This window comes from Camelus ferus, chromosome 10 (genome assembly GCF_009834535.1).
Source record: "Camelus ferus isolate YT-003-E chromosome 10, BCGSAC_Cfer_1.0, whole genome shotgun sequence".
In the NCBI taxonomy this organism is placed as follows: domain Eukaryota; kingdom Metazoa; phylum Chordata; class Mammalia; order Artiodactyla; family Camelidae; genus Camelus; species Camelus ferus.
The window spans coordinates 10,860,034-10,877,149 of NC_045705.1; the positions used below are offsets into that span (position 1 = coordinate 10,860,034).

The 17,116-nt window shown below is 39.3% G+C and overlaps 1 protein-coding gene across 2 annotated transcripts in view; it reads left to right on the plus strand.

Moving 5' to 3' along the window:
* The first annotated feature begins 3,130 nt into the window (after positions 1-3,130).
* The window catches only part of LOC102520257 (N-acetylated-alpha-linked acidic dipeptidase 2), a 45,891-nt gene continuing 31,905 nt past the window's right edge, over positions 3,131-17,116 (plus strand). The window contains exons 1-5 of one of the 2 annotated variants that reach the window (XM_032488365.1): positions 3,131-3,511; positions 4,220-4,331; positions 12,102-12,288; positions 15,246-15,347; positions 16,054-16,179. In XM_032488365.1, coding sequence (XP_032344256.1) covers positions 3,148-3,511; positions 4,220-4,331; positions 12,102-12,288; positions 15,246-15,347; positions 16,054-16,179 — 891 coding nt within the window. In that variant the 5' untranslated portion in view covers positions 3,131-3,147. Of the gene's footprint in view, positions 3,516-4,219; positions 4,332-12,101; positions 12,289-15,245; positions 15,348-16,053; positions 16,180-17,116 lie in introns of both variants that reach the window. The other variant, XM_032488366.1, reaches the window with a different exon arrangement.

A 17,116-nucleotide genomic window follows, 5' to 3' on the forward strand; every position in this document is an offset into this window, starting at 1 on the left:
GCCAAAGAGTCAGTTTGGGGTGGCAAATCTTACTCTTCTACAGTCCTGCCTTTGAAACATCTTTTGAGAAGTTTCACAGTCCACATGTTGAGTTGATAGATTGCTTTATCTCTTCAAGCCACTTTCTTAGTTCTGACAATAGGTCAGATCACGTACTTATTTCAGGAGAGCAATCAAGTATTTAATCAGATGCATTTTTATTTCCAGAGAGCAATCAAGAAATAGATGCATTTCTAGAGACAAAAGAAAAACAAAGGTTAATAGTTGAAGCACATTGCAAACCCGGTGTCTGAGTCCAGAGAGTTGCCAGTTGAGAAGATTTCTACATGTTACTTAGGGTTGAAGCGTCTTTTGTAGGTTGAGATGTCTCTCATGATGTCATCAGGTGTTCAGGTAATGTTCTGAATGTTTACACAGCGACAGGCACAGCGAGGGTCAAGCACGGGCTATTGTGGTGAGCTCCCTTGCGTTTATATCAGGCTGTTCAGCTTCAGTTTGTAGGGCTTCAGGGAAAGGGCAGCTTTAGTTCTCAATGATTCTGAGTGAAAAGTGGGAGAAAAATTGTTAATGTTCGTTTGAAGAAACAAGAAGAATTCAGGACTCAGTCTAGTTTTCAGATGAAAGAACAAAACCTCAAAGCTGATGAACAGAACTTTGAATCTCATATTCATAACTGTGTGTTACAGTTTCTACTGAAACACAATTTTTTTCCCTTCTAAAATCAGCCTCATTTCTACCAAAGAAAGCCAAATTAAAACGAATTTGTTTGCAAAGTAAGTTTAGTTTCATTAATATTGCCAGATTATGTACGTAAGTCCAGGAAGAATAGCCATTGACCACATAGGCTCTTTTAAACCCTCTGCTGGAACTTCTCATAAGGAATCTCCAGACTGAATTTTTAATAGCCTATCAAGGCCAGTAAGCCAGGCCACGGATTCACCATCAGACCTGTGTGTAGTAGTATCCATAGATTTGGATAAATTTCTCTCTTCTTGAGATTCCAAACCCCAAATATCCTGAGGTTCTTGCATCTGCCAGGAAGTGACCTTCCTTACTCACCTAAAGCTGCTGGGAACCTGTAAAGCAAGGTACCTGATTTTCTAAGAGAATTTGTGTCTCCATAAAGTCAATGTCAGTTCCTTAAAGCTGTCTGGTCATATCTCATTTGATGCATATTCTCAAATATGACATTCTAGTCGAAGCCTTGGTAATATAACGAACATCTCCAATTGTGTCCTTTCACAAGGAGAACAGATTATTAATGAATTTATGTACATAGCTATATTGACATAAAAATAAGAATACTCAGTATGACTTTCCAAATTCTGGAGGGATCAGGTAGGGAGAACAAAGATAAATGCTTCAATTCTGCTTACAAAAGTGTAACTTACCAGATTGCTGTATGTCACTACGTAAGAGGAAAAGTTTCCTTATATCTGGAAAATAAAGACTAAAAAGCCAGTAATATTTCAGACGAAAGTCATAAAAATTATAATCATCTTTATCAGTTCATTCAGTCATTGATGTAACTAATTCTTCTTGCTCTTGGCCTTTTGTTACCCGTTTTAGGAAGCCATCAGTTTTTACATTTCAGTTCTCTAATTTGTTACCTAGTTCGGTGGCATGGCCTGAAGGTTATCAGAAACCTACCTTTCTCCTACAACACTTCTACAAAAGTCCTGAAGGAAAAAAATGTCAGCTATGCCCATCAACAATTACACTGCAAAAAAAGAAATCAGACTTTTCTAGCAACTTGTTAGGAGCAAAGAAAAGTGCCTTTGTTGCTGGTGGATCCAACCGGTGTTCCAGGTTCTTGTCCCGTCCCAGAAAGAATTCAGGGACAAGACTTAGAGGTTGAAAAAAGTAAAGTAAGGATTTATTAAAGAATAGACAGTTGAGTCTCAAGGGGAGAGCGGGCAGGCTCAGGTGAGTGGCTGCCCACAGTTTCTTTGGCAAGTTGATTACACAGGATGTAAAAATGAATGGGCGGAATATTTACTGGGGAGGGAAGAGCCTGATTATCATCCCAACTCCACCTTCCCAAAGGGAGGAGGGATTTTCGTCCTTATTTAGTCTGGATTGGAAGTGTCATGGCATCGGTGCATGATGGGTACTTCTGATCTGCAAGGCTAATTTTATTGAAATGAGGGCATAATGAACAAAAGGTTACATTCGGACGCTGGAAATTCCTGCCTTTTCTGACCTTTCTTTGTTGGTCTCCAGGCCAAAAGGTGTGGCCCCTCATCAGCCCAAAGATTCCTGCTTTTCTTTCTCTGCCCAGGGACCCCCTGGTGCTTACATGATGTATGTTTTCCTGCATTTGGCCTGTGCCCCTCCTTTCTGCCCAATTCCTGCCCTTTGCTCTGTGTCCCCCTTTCTCTGCTCATATCTAGCTATCTGCCTGCTCTAACACCTTAAGTAAGGTCAGTATGGCTTCAGACAACGCAGTGTAGTTGGGGGTATTACCAGAGATGCACTATCCTCTTCATAGTCCCCTCGGCAGACAGCTTTGCTCTGGCCGCGAAACTGCTTTCAGTCAGATATGGGGAATCCGTTAGTGGATGCTAAAGACTTCCTCTAGGCTGAAATGGCTGAATGAAGAAGGTGTCCTGTTTTGGGGGGCCACCATCTTATAAACCTTCTTATCTTTTAAAGAAAAAGTCTGGGATAAACATGATAGATAGCAGGGGGAAGCAGGGAGTGTGACATTTGTTGAATACCTACCATCAGTTATGGTGCAAGGCACTTTCATGGTTAATATTAATTTGAACCTACAAGATTCCAGTGAGGTAGGGGAAAAGCCCAGTTACAGAAGAAGAAACTGACAATTACAGAAATTTGGAGGCTTGTTCAGGGAAAGGAAAACAAAAGAACCCAATCCCATCAGTTCGGATGTTGTACCTGGTTAAGCAGCACGTGAAGCAGCCAGGACCAGAAATGCTCCCCAAGTGTGAGCAGTTAGAAATTAGCCAGAATCTGGCAGGAAGGTAATCAACACGGAAGGAAAAGCAGTAGTTAAATGCATTTGCTGCCGAAATTGAGCAGTTCCTGGAAAGAGGCTGGTAAGCAGAGTTTTTCAGGGAACACTTCGGGACATGTTTAGCTGCTCCTTCCCACCCCAGGCCGACTTTGTCCAGGAGCAACAGAATGGACGTTGCCGGCCAACAGGAAGATTGTCTCCTCCCCTTGCAGGGCTTCCTCTCTCCCCTCCAAAACCCCCGGGGCTCACAGGGGCCAGGAGTTTGGGGCCGATTTCCACTCGCTTCTGGACGGAGCTGGAGGGCAGGGGCGGGGCTTTGCGCCCGGTCGGCGGCGGCCGAGGTGGGCGGCGACCTGGGCGTCCCCCGCGTCACCGGGCGCGCGCTTTCCGCTCTCCCGCGCTCCCGAACCTCGCACCGGCGGCCGGCGTCTCCCGCTCAGCCCCGCCGAAGCCATGGCCAAGTCCAGGGGTCGTCCGCACCTGTGGATGTGCTTGGCTGCAGCGCTGGCCTCTTTCCTGGGCGGATTTCTGGTGGGTAAGTGTACCGACCCGGGGCCGGGGCCGGGGCCGGCGCCGCCGCCCGCAGCCGCCCCTCCGCGGAGGAGCCGGGAGCCGGGGCTGCGGGGCTGGGCTGCGCGCGGGGCGCCCTGGCCGGCCGAGCGCCCGGCCCGGCGAGCTCCGCCGCTTCAGCCTTCCTAGTAGAGGGTGGCCGAAGTTCAAGTGTGTTAAATGCGCACCGCCTGCACGGTACTGTTAAGGGCGGCTGCAAGGGCAGTTTAGAGTTGCCACTATCCGCAGGGGTGAAAAAGGTGATTTCACTTCCAAGCATCGTTAAGGAGGCAAAACTTGTAGCGAATATGGGCAGCGCTGCAAAAAGCTGCCCTTCCGTAATCATTTATCACGTAAATGTTTGTGGAATGCTCCCTGTGTGTGAGGCGCTGCGCTCTGACCCAGACCCCGGGGGGGGAACAGGAAAGCCAGAGGCCCGTGTGATGCGTGACACGTGGGGAAGCGAAAAGATACCCCTCCTCCAGACTCCTTTAACCGGCTCAGAATTAGCAGCAGAATTGTAAGGTTTTCTGCATCTGTGTGACTTTTTTTTTGTTATTGTTGTCAAGCTCACCATGATGTATTTCTCGGATAAGGGCTGTTTGGGGGGGGGGGGGCTTCTAGTTTTGTAAAGTCAAAAGCAGTTATGTGTGTCTGTAGTGTGCATACGTGTTTGTATTCTCCCTCCAGGCTGGCTTAGTAAGCCTCTCAAAGAAACAGCCACTTCAGTGGGCCCTCACCAAAATGTAAGGGGCGAACTGCTGTCTGAGATGAAAGCTGAAAATATTAAATCATTTCTTCGGTAAGTTTATTTTGCATATTTGATGTTAAAGTGTTTAAAATATTGCAGAGAACTGTATCAAAACTGACTATATTCATGTGAGTAATCTTGTTTGTGTGAAATTACATGATAATACATAAATTCATGGTTGTTGAAAATGTTCCTTTATATCACTCTTTAGGTAAAATCTATTTGAATGTTGCAAGAGTAAGTCTTCCCTAACTTAATGTGCAGAAAAATTATCTGGTTGCTTTATTAAGAGATGTTTCAACTTCATGTAACTTTGGACTGCAACTGAATGTTATTCTTTGTTCACCGTGCCAGGGTTTAATCTGTGATTTTATTTAAAAGTCATACTCTGTCAGGAAGATTAAGATGGTTGTAAACTCTGATTTAGAGGAAAGGAGATTAAAGCTTCATATTCTGTCTGCCACAAATTAAACCTTTATCCCATGTTGCAAACATAAGTAACACAAATAGGACAAAATGAAAACAAAAGAATCAGTGGAAATCTGCCAGTCTCCTAACAAGAGAAAAAATAACTTTCAGGGGAGTAATTATGAACTCCTTAAAGGCAGTTACCATGACATTTATTTTTATATTCAGACTCTTTCAGAGGAGTATCATAAAAAGTTTTATTGAAGTATAATTTACATAAAATAAACTGCATATAAATCCTACAATTTGGGAGTATTGACAGATGTGTAATATACTCATCAGAACACCTCCTCAATCAGAATACAGAAAATTTACAACATGCCCTTTGCAGTTTATTTTTCCATTCCCTCCCTTACCATGGACTCCTTTGCATTTTCTAGAATTTTATATAAACAGAATCATACAGTATGTGCTATTTTGTGTCTTCTTTCTTTAAAAAAATTTTTTTTGAGGGAGGGAGGTAATTAAGTTTCATGATACCTTATTATGGTTTTAATGTACGTTCCCCTTGTGGCTAATGATACTGAACATCTTTTTCCAGGGCTTATTCACTGTCTGAAAACCATCTTCAGTGAAATTCCTGTTCCCGTCTTTGACCTGTTCTCTATTTGGATAGTTCCTTTCTATTTTGTTTTTTCCTCTTGTCCTATCGAGCTTTGAGAGTTCTTTGTATTTCCTAGATACAAGTCTTTTGTTGGCCTTGTGATGTACAGATATTTTTCCCAGTCTGTTATTTGTCTTTTCACATCTTAACAGGGTCATTTGCAGGTCAGAAGTGTTTAATTTTAATGAGGTTTAATTTATCAGTTTTCCCTTCTATGGATCATGCTTTGGGTTCAGGTCTGAGAACTCTGTGACGCGTCCTAGATCCCTTTTCTCCTCTTTTTTCCCATCGCCACATTTTATAGTTTACGTTTTACATTACAGTGTATGATTCTTTATAGAGCTAATTTTTGCATAAGGTGTCATGTTTGGCTGAGGGTCATTCTTCTACCTGTGGATGTCCAGCCGCTCTCGCCCCGTTTGTTGAAAGGCTGTCCTTCTTCCACTTAATTGCTTCTGCTCCTGTGTCAATAATCAGTTGGGCATATTTGTGGGAGTCTGTTTCTGGGCTCTCCGATGCTCTACTGATCTTTGTGTCTTCTCTCTGCAGCACCACACTGTCTTGATTATTGAAGCTACGTGGTAAGCCGTAACAAGGCATTGACTGATTCCTCCCACTGTGTTCTTTTAAACAATTGTTTTAGCTATTCTATATCATTTGCCTTTTAATATAAAATATATAATAAATATGTATATGTCTGGAAAAATTCTTGCTGGGATTTCGATAATAATTGCATTAATTTTATAGAGCAATTTAGGAGTGCTTGGCATTTTTACTATGTCTAGTCTTTTAATCCATGAACGTGGTAAGTCTCTCCAATTATTTAGGTCTTCCTTTATCAACATTTTGCAATTTTCAGGATGCAGATCCTATACACGTATTGTTATATTTATATCAAACTATGTCATTTTCTTTGCAGCAAATGTAAATCATACTGTGTTTAATTTCAGATTTCATATGTTTGTTGTTAGTATATAGAAACACTGTTGATTTTGCGTCCTGTGACCTGCCTAAACTCATGTCCTAGTTCTAGGAGTTTTTGTAGATTCATTAGGATTTATTTTCTGTGTAAGAAATCAGGCCATCTTCAGTTTTATTTCTCTGTTTCCAAACTGTATGCCATATGTATATGCATTTGTCCCTGTTGTGCTGATTGTAATTCCGATACTGTGTTGAATAAAAATGATGAGAGCAAACATTCTTTCCCTGTTTCTAATCTTAGCGAGAAGCAATCAGAGTTTCACCATTAAGTCTGATGTTATCTGTAGTTTTTTTGGTAGAAACTCTTTATCAGGTTAAGGAAATGCGCCTCTATTGCAGGATTGCTAAAAGGGTTTTATTTTAATCATGAATGGGTATTTGTGGGTTCTGGCCAGCAGAAGTCCCACCGAGACAGAATTACTCGAGACTGTGGAAAAAGTCAAGAGAGCTAGAGGGAGTTGGGAGCCAACTCCACGAGCCTCTCAAATGCTCCCACATTTATTGTGTGCAATCAAAGGAGAAATCACTAACAGTTGTGTAATGGAATGCAGGAATTTAGGGAAAGACAGGGTGGGATGGAGATTGTAGAAGTCACTAAGAGTACAAAGGCTTTGTTTATCTTTAGGGAAGTCACGGGGAGAGGGGAACGAGGTACATTCTTATAGATACCTTAGAGCAGACCTCCAGACCGGCCAGGTCCCATCCTGGGACAGAAGACTGTCTAACAGCAGGCACGCCCAGTGTTTATAGCTGAGGGCCTGGGTTGCAATGAGCAGAGTGCTATCTAAAACCTCACCTATGCGAGCAAGGCATCCTCTCTGCTTTTTACGGCAAGAAGACGGGAGTGCGGATGCACAGGCGCCTGCTTGCAAGGCAGTTACTGAGCACATTTGTTCTTCTTTAAGGAGACAAGCGGCTGGGGTCTGTTACAACTTGTTAACCCAATCATGGGCTCCCACAGGTATTAATATTGTGTCCAGTGGGAAAAAATGAAAAACATGAGAGCTGTGAGTTCTGTTTTATTTGGGGCTTACTGATGACTGTAGCCCAGGAGATGGCCTCAGATAGCTCTGTGGAGCTGCTCCGAAGAGGGGGTGGGTGGAAGTTGGTACACATGTGGTTTTGGTGAAGGGGGTACGTACAATCAAGCACACATCTCGGCAGACAGTGACTGCTGGTCATGGGGAGGCTGCTGCTGGTCATGAGGAGCAGATGTCTCCATTAAGGATTTTAGTGCTTCTCCAGCTATGAGAAGATGCAAAAAATTGGGTTCATAAAATTTTCTCCTGAAAACATCTAAGGATTGTTAGGCCTGGTCTACCATTTTTCCCAGAGCATAGAGTTCCTCATTCCTGCTCTCTACCCTGAATTCCTTTCGGGTGTGTTGGAGCTAGGCTACTGCAGTGGCTAATGACCTAGCCCTTGGAGTGCTGGATGGTGAGGGACACTCTAGTTGGCGGTTGTCAGGTGGTTTTTCTGCATTAATTTATATGATCACAAGACTGTCCTTCTTTTCTTCCTTGCTGGTTAATATGTTGATACCTTTATTTCTTTACTGATGTAAAGAAATGGTGTTACAAAATGCTCCAGGAATGTGAAATCGTCTATTTCCCCCATTAATTCCATGAAATTTTGCATTATATATTATGAAACTTATTTATTAGGCATACGTACATTAATATTGTTATGTGTTCAAGACAGGACTAACTTTTATATTTGTGAAATGTCTTTCTTTATCTTTGGTAATAATTTCTATCTTTAAGTCTATTATATTTTGTATAAATTAAGCCACATCAGCTTCCTTACACTTACATTTGCATGATATATCTTCTTCCACCCACTTACTTTTAAAATAAACCTTCAGTAGAGAGCATGTAATTGCCACATGCTATTTTATTAATTTTGGTAGTCTGTGCCTTTTAATTTGAGCATTTAGTCTGTTAACTTAGAATGTAACTATTGATATGGTTAAAGTTAGGTCTGCCACTTTATTCTCTGTTCCCTTTGTTTTTGTTCCTTTACTTCTTATTTTCTGTCTTTTTTTTTTTTTTTGGTAGTGAGGAGAGCATTTGAAATTTTATTTCATTTCAGTTAATCTTTTGACTATACCTTCTTGCACTGATTTTTTTTTTAAGTTAGTCTTCTAGAGATTCCATTATACCTCTCTAATGCTTCACTCTAGTTTTACAGTTACTGTTGTACCGTTTAACATAAAATACAGAAAACTCACATTTCTGTTTGTCCATTTACCCTCTTCTCTACCATCCTTTATGTGATAGCTATCAAAAATATCCTATATGCATACAATATAAAACCTCACTAAATAATGTTATAATTTTTTTCTTTGAACAGTTATATGTCTTGGAAACCAATTAAGAGTTAAATATCTGAGAAATATAAAACACTATTTTTGTTGTTGTTGTTGTTGTTATTGCCAGTGGTCTATTTGTTTCTGGCAATTTAGGTTATCCTATGGTACTTTTATTTATTCTGAATAATTTTCTTAAGCATTTCCTGGGTCTGGTGGTGACCAAGTCTCTTAGTTTTTCTTCACCTGTAAAATCTTCATTTCACCTTAATTTTTGAAGCACGTTTTTCTTGCATATAGAATTCTAAGATGACCTTGTTTCTCCTTGTTTCAGAACTTTGAATGTTCTTTCACTGTTTTCTGGCTGGTATTTGCATTCAGCGGAAAGTCCACAGTCTTTTAAGTTAAATACCACACGTCTTTAATTTTCGGCAGCTTTACTGTGTGCCAGGCATAGTTTTCTTCCAGTTTATTCTGTTTATGGCTCTCTGAGCTTTTTGACTGTGTAAACTTACATCTTTCGCTGCTTTTAGGAAGGTGGTGTTCATTATTTCTTAAAATTTTCTGCAGCATTTTTTCTCTTCTCTCCTTCTGAGACTCTAGTCAAATCCAAGAATCAAATGAACAAGGTGACCTGCATACAGAATAGTGTATTTCCTCCCCGTCTCTGTCCTGTGATTTGATGAGAGCACAAAGTTCCGTCTTACTTTCGATGGGTGAACTAGAGTGAACTCTCGTAAAGAGGAATGAAAGCAGCTATACTGTTCTTATGAAATCTGAGCTTGTTTATGATGGAGGCACATCAGATATCAGGAAACCAAAATAAAAATGTCTCGTTTGAGCTGCTTGTTTGGAGAGATAGGGAAAGAATCTGTAGGCAGTAAGATGGATGTCGTTTGAAGAAAGACTCACTCATTTCTCATGCAATACATTATAAATGGCAGATTGTCTAATTAAATGAGACAATGCTTATATCTAAAAATGTTCAAGAGAGCAGGTAAAATTTAACACTGTTGAACTCTATCTGCAACATATCATGATGTGTCCAAAAGAAGTCACCTAGAAAATTACATCAGGTGTCCGAAGCAACAAGTGGTGATGCTCTTGACCTAAGATTAACATTTATGTTTGTTTATTTTAGCCCTGCTTTGATGTGTAATACAGCACAAGGTGATAAGCTGTGTATGAATAGTGCATGATGTTGTCTTGTTGGAGTTGGGTTTTCTTTCCTTTACATCCAACTGAAGATAGAAATTGCACACCAAGAATGATGACAAGAATAGAGGTAGAGTGAAACACACTGAATTAGAGGCCCAAGACTTTAGTGAATGACGAAGGAGTGACCACAGTTTTGAAAGCACCTAGAAGGCATGGGAGGCGGTGGCTTTTGGTATGAGCTTTAAAAGAGTTGTTATTTTTGGACAAAGAAAAAAGAAAACCATTTGAAAGAGCCAGTGGAGCGGAAGAAGGACTCCTAGCTGATCATCCGGCCCTGAGACACGGGGGAGCATGTGGAATAAGAGAGCTTGCTGGTGAGCAGGGTCCTCTCAGGAAACCAGTTAATGCCCGGAGTCAAGCAAACATTCAGAGAGGGCCCTGAGGCAATATAATTGTTGACAGAGTAGACGTTTATGGCCAGTGAAAGAGTCTTGGAGGGGAAGGAGGGATTCAAGATTGGTTTAAAGGGATTAATGGAGTGGGAGCTGGTTTCTCTGCAGCCACTTTCTTGTTGGCAGGGCCACCATTGATCGTGGTCGCCCTCCCCCGGGAAGGCATGTGTTCAGTGAGGGTTACCTTCCTTGCAGCCCGGGAATCTCTTGACTGGTCCACAATCCAATCATTATGACTTCCTTCGGGCAAAGGTTAGTTTGAGAAGAGGTATATGGCCCCGTTGTGCCTGATGAAGTGGGAAAAAAATTGAGCTGAGACCCTCTATAAAAAGGGTCTGTTTTCCTCTGTTAAAAGAAACAGAAGAGGAAATAGCTGTTCTTGTTTGTACTTGTTTCTCCTGAACATCACAGCGTGAGTATGTGATGCCTGGAGCTGCAGTGTCCAACTTGGGACCATAAGGACAAATTCAGTGAAGTTATACCCTGGTGCTCTTTTTTTTTTTTTTTTTTGCACCTCTGTATTTCATTTCCGTGGATTGCCTGTAAGATGACAGGCAGAACTTCTTACTTCCATCTTAATGTCAGGAAATACACTTCTCCCCCCCCCCCCCCCGATTGTGAGAATGCTATTTGCTCATTATAGAAAATAAAACAATAATGAATTATGTAAAGTTGAATTTAAATAGCCCTAGCTGCTCTGGCTTTCCTAAACCTATAAAATAACTTCTGTCTATAAACACATTAATACCTTTTTTTTTTTTTACAAATATTGCAAGATATTAAATATCAGTAACTTGCAGTTTTGATTCAATGATGTAGAAGTGGAAAGCTTTACAGAAGAGAAGATGCTTGAGGAGTCCTAATGGTTGGTTAATAGCTTACAGGTGGGAAAGGTGAATGACAAGAAGTGGTGATACAGGGAGATTCATGTAAATAGGATGATATTTACATCTGAGAGAAGACCTTGTGCAAAGGCTCAAAAGGTGGTCAAAAGGTGGAGACGTGTTGGTATATTAAATGATACAGAGCAGAGAAGTTTATAAGGTGAGTGATGGGAAATGAAGCGTCTCCATTTGAAAGGATGGATCAGATAGAAAAGGCTGAGATGCCGCGCTCAGTGTGAACTTTATAATGCAGGGTGGAGGGAGCCACAGAAGGGTTTTAAGCAATTCATTGATCAATATGATCAGATCAGTGATTTAAAAAGAAAAGAAAACTCGCAATTTCTCAAGGTGTGATGGCTGCAACTTTCAGATTCTAGCGTTGGAATTTAATAGAAAATAATGAACAAGTTATTTAACTACTCTGTTTCCTCATTTGTAAAATGGGGACAGTGGGAGAAGGGTTGTGAGGATGAAATGAGATATACCCGGTTAAGATCCTGGCATATAGTAAGTTTTCAGTAAGTACTGATTTTCCTTTTACTGCTGATCTTACTTGGCTGTCCTGTGGTTGACAAAAAAAGCAATTTACAGATGTATTATTGCCATGCTTATGGAGGGAGGGGGTTTGGGAAACTTGTGTTGAAGTGTTGTTCACCTCAAGCAAAGTGGATTTCATTCAGAACTATGTGAAGTCACTTAACTGTTTCAAGTCATTTAGACCCAGGACCAAGAGAGCAGTGCCCAAATTCAATTCAGCCAAACTGTATGGTGTAATTCCTGGAGAACAGGCAAGAGCTGAGCACCAGAGAATATAAAATAAAAATGCGTGGACTTTAACAATTGGATGCAATAGGATGAAAACAGCTCTAGAAATGTATGTTAACAAGACTGCCTGGCAAACCTGATCTATTCTGAATTTTCTGAATGTATGTCGTCTTTTACCTCCCACTTTTATTTTCATCTTAGTTCTTTTACAGCACTACCTCATCTGGCAGGGACAGAACAAAATTTACTACTTGCCAAGAAAATCCAAACCCAGTGGAAGGAGTTTGGACTGGATTCAGCCGATTTGGTTCATTATGATGTTCTCCTGTCTTATCCTAACATGACGAATGCCAACTATATATCAGTCATGGATGAGCATGGAATTGAGGTGATGCAGAATTGTTGGTACTTCTTGTACTTTATAACTCCACCTTTTTATGTGAATTGGATTTAGGGTCAGGTAAAACTAGAAATTTGATAATTTATTTTATTTTTATTTATTTATTTTTTTACAAAAGTTAATAAGGTGCAAATGAATTATTTGGTGTTTGCTATGTGTTAGGCACAGGACTAGTCGTGAGGCCAGAATGAAGACTAGGACATGGTTTCTTTGCTTAGATAAAGTCAGGCAGACATTGGAACACATTTCAGATCAATATGGTAAGTGCTAGTGAAGAGGGTGACTAGGGTTCTCTACGCAGAAAAAGGTCGCTCAGCGCAGCCTGGGAGTTAGAGAAGGCTTCCTGGAAGAGCTGATAGGTGAGTCATGAGAGATCCTAAGCCACATGAAAAAGCAAAGGTAAGAGCATTCCAGGCAGAAGAGAAAATATTGGCAAACGCTTAGAGACATACTGTTCAGTATTGTTGGGGGAACTTAAAAAGGTTTTCTGTATTTCAAGAGAGTAAAATACACAAAGTAGGCCTAGAGATTATCATACTAAGTGAGGTAAGTCAAAGATCCCACTTATATGTGGGATCTAAGTAGTAGAAATGAATTTATTTCTAAAACAGAAACAGACTTACACACATAGAAACAAATTTATGGTTACTAAAGGGGAAGGGCAAAGGAGGGATGAATTGGGAGTATCAGATTAACCGATGCACACAACCATGTATAAAATACATAAACAAGGATTTACTGCAGCACAGGAGACTACATTCAATACCTTGTAATGAACTATAATGGAAGATGATTGAAAAAAAGAATATATATATATATATATATATATATATATATGAATCACTTTTCTGTACACATGAGACTAACACAATATTGTAAATCAACTATACTACAATAAAAAAGTCATCACGTTGTACACTTTAATTATATTATAGCATTGTCAATTATACCTCAGTAAAGCTGGAAAAAAAAGAATTCAAAGTAGGCTATGATAAGAGAGAAACCAGTATATATGTTTTGGGGATGGGTCATAGAAGGACTTATACTCTGTCCTAAGGAGCTTAGAATTCAACATCAGTCAATGGGAACCATTGACAAATCCTAAGCAATGGAAGGATGTGGCAGGGAGGCATTGTAGGTAGTTTGGACCGTATGCAGGTTAGACCTGGACTACGCAAGGGGCTGAAGTTGGAGTCTTAAGACAATAGACCAGTAAAAGATGATAAAGCACTGAGTTGGGATGTTAGCAGGAATGAGGAAGAGGGATGGATCTGAGACATAGCTAGGAAGCAGTGTTAGCGGGACTTGATGAGCGATGGACTGGAGGAAGGAGGTGAAGACAGAGTTCAGGATGACTCCCGGGTGTCCGGCGTGGGTGGCTGGCGGTGATGCTGTTCATAGTGGTAGGGAATGCAGACCCAGAAGCACCTGGGGTGACAGAAGATAAATTCAAATTTAGATGTATTGAGTTTGGACATGCAAACTGAAGTGTCTCAGGCCCTTAAACATACAAGTCTGGAACTGGGGCTTCATAAGTATGTTAGCTATGAATAATATTCTGAGAGTCAGTGAAATCTCAGGAAGTTTAAAATGAGCCAAGCAGTGGACTGGGGATTTGAATGCATTTGAAATAAAAGGGGCCCACAAAGAAAGCTGAAAAAAAAAGTTGGAGAAGGAGGGGAATCATGACAGTGCCACCTTTGAAGCCCTGTTTTTATACTTAAGAGGGGAACTTCTAGTTACATGAGATTGCATGCACTTATAGACGTTTCTACTACTTTGAAGACAATAATAATGATAAACCTCATTCTCATCATTGCCAATGGAATTTATCTATTTAATTATAGAACCTCATTTCAGGATACTTGCGGGCAAAGTGCATTATTCTTTTTTTTTAATTGAAGTAATAGTTGATTTACAATATGTTAGTTTCAGGTGTACAGCATAGTGATTCAGTTATATATATATATATGTATATATATATATATACACACATACTTCAGAGTGTTTTCCGTTATAGGTTATTATTAGATATTGAATATTGTTACCTGTGTTATACAGTAAATCCTTATTGTGTATCTATTTTATATATAATAGTGTGTATCTATTAATACCATGCTCTTAATTTAACCCCCTTCCCACCTTTTTCCCTTTGGTAACCATAAATTTGTTTTCTATGTTTATGAGTCTGCTTCTGTCTTGTATACAGATTCATTTGTATTATTTTTTAGATTCCACATAGAAGTGATATTGTGTAATATTTGTCTTTCTCTGTCTGACTTACTTCACTTAGAATGATATTCTCTAGGTCCAGCCATCCATGCTGCTGCTGCAAATGGCATTATTTTATTCTTTTTTATGGCTGAATAATATTCCATTGCATGTAGGTACATATATTTCATTGTGTGTGTATATGTATATACCTCATCTTCTTTACCCAGTCATCTGTTGATGGACACTTAGGTTGCTTCCATGTCTCAGCTATTGTAACTAGTGCTGCTGTGAACATTGGGGTGCATGTATCTTTTCAAGTTAGAGTTTTTGTCTTTTCCAGATATGCAGCCAGGAGTGGGCTTGCTGGATCATATAGTAGCTCTATTTTTATTTTTTTGAGGAAACTCCATACTGTTTTCCATAGTGGCTGTACTGGTTTACATTCTCACCAACAGTGTAGGAGGGTTCCCTTTTCTCCATAGTCTCTCTAGCATTTGTTATTTGCAGCCTTTTTGATGATGGCCCTTCTGACTGGTGTGAGATGATACCTCATTGTGGTTTTGATTTGCATTTCCCTGATTAGTGGTGGTGAGCATCTTTTCACGTGCCTGTTTGCCAACTGTATGTTTTCTTTGGAGAAATGTCTATTTAGGTCTCCTGCCCACAAAATGTGTTATTCTTTAAAAATGATCTGGACTACTTCTAACTTGATGTGTTTCAATTCTTGCTAGATTTTCAAAACATCATACCTTGAGCCACCACCAGAGGGATATGAGAATGTTACCAATATTGTACCGCCATATAACGCTTTCTCACCCCAAGGTGTGCCAGAGGTAAAATAAAAGACATTTTTTATTCAACTCTTTAAACCTTGCTTTGTTATATAAAACCTAAGTAGAAGACCAAAACCGAGGAGATTAATTGGATCATACATGCTGACTCATACTTTGTTCAGTGATGTATGTACTGTCCATAAAAATAATTAAAAAAAAATAAAAAGAAAAAAATAAAATAAATACATAAAAATCAGACCCTGATGAAACAGATGCCACTCTTTGAAGTAACAGAGAAACTGCTGAACATGCCTTTAATTCAGTAAGGGCAACAGATACTTTTACAAGGTTTTTTTCTTTGTTCATAGTCTTTGTTACAGATTTATAGGTCTGATTTTATAGATCATATTACAGAAGTTCTTAAGTCAATACCATGGTTGGAAATTAAACATAGTTAGAATTTTTTAAATTACTTTTATTTATCCGGTTTCTGTGGTTCAGTGTACACTGATAATTTCTTCATAACAGAACACACTGTTTAAAATGTTTTATATATTGTCCTTTTTTGTTTTTTAAACTTTGAGGATACTGAAATATTTTTTAAAGACTTAACACAGAATTAGCATGTATCTATTTATTAAGCCCAAGACAGGGAAGATAACTTTTGATGATGCAGTATTGTGGAACAAACTTATTCTTTGGTTTTCTCTTTAATTATAGCAGTATTATATATTTTTTGTTTAGTTTAATTTTTGTTTTCCTACAGGGAGAGCTTGTATATGTGAACTATGCTCGTACTGAAGATTTTTTCAAGCTAGAAAGGGAGATGAACATCAGCTGTACTGGAAAGATTGTTATTGCAAGATATGGGAAAATCTTCAGAGGAAATAAAGTATTGTGTTATTTACTTTTATAGAGAGAAGAAGATAAGATATAAGCTATAAATATAAATGATCAGCTTGCATTACAGTTTCCAAAATTGCTTTAGATGTATATAAATTTGCTGTTTTTTTTGTTGGCACAAAAAATCCTGTCACATACCTATAAAGGAAAATTATTTTTAATAATTTTATTACCAAAGCAATATTTGTTTAATTTAATGGAAGGAGTTTTATATAAAGTAAAAAGTGAAAATTACCCCTGCATTGCTCAATTTCATTGCCCACACGTAATCAATTTTAACAATTCTTTCCAGACCTAGTTCTATGAAATATGAATTTAAATATGTGTCTACTTACTCATTCTGTGAATAACTTATTTTTTTTTTTTTTTTTTTTTACAAAGAGAGCATCAGGCACTATATGCTGCATAGCTTCATTTTTTCACTCAGCAGTAATTCAAGGGCATTCTTCCACACCCACACGTTGAGAGCTGCGCAATGACATGGTGGAGTGCGTGGGTGTCTAGATGCATGCAACCTGGGTTCTGGGCTGGTCTGGTGTCCCTATTCTCTACAACTTTTACTGTGAACAAATTACTTCTTTGCCAGTGTTTCCTCATGTATGAACTAGGAATGGTCATGATAGCACTAATCTCAGAATCCTCATTAGAATTAATCGACATTATGTCTGAAAGCACTTAACATAGTTACTGGTGCTTGGTAATTTCTTGATAACTGCTTATTGAGTAAATACTTTGTTATTTTAGATGGCAGCATAATATTTCACAGAATTGATAAGCAGTTTATTTAATCATTCCTCTGTTGACAGATGCCTGGCTTGTCTTAAATTTGTTACTATTATGAGTAATTCTGTTGTGAACATCTTTGTCCCTGTGTACTTGAACCTTTGTGTGAAGAGTTTTGTAGTATAGATTTGCTCCTAGGGGTT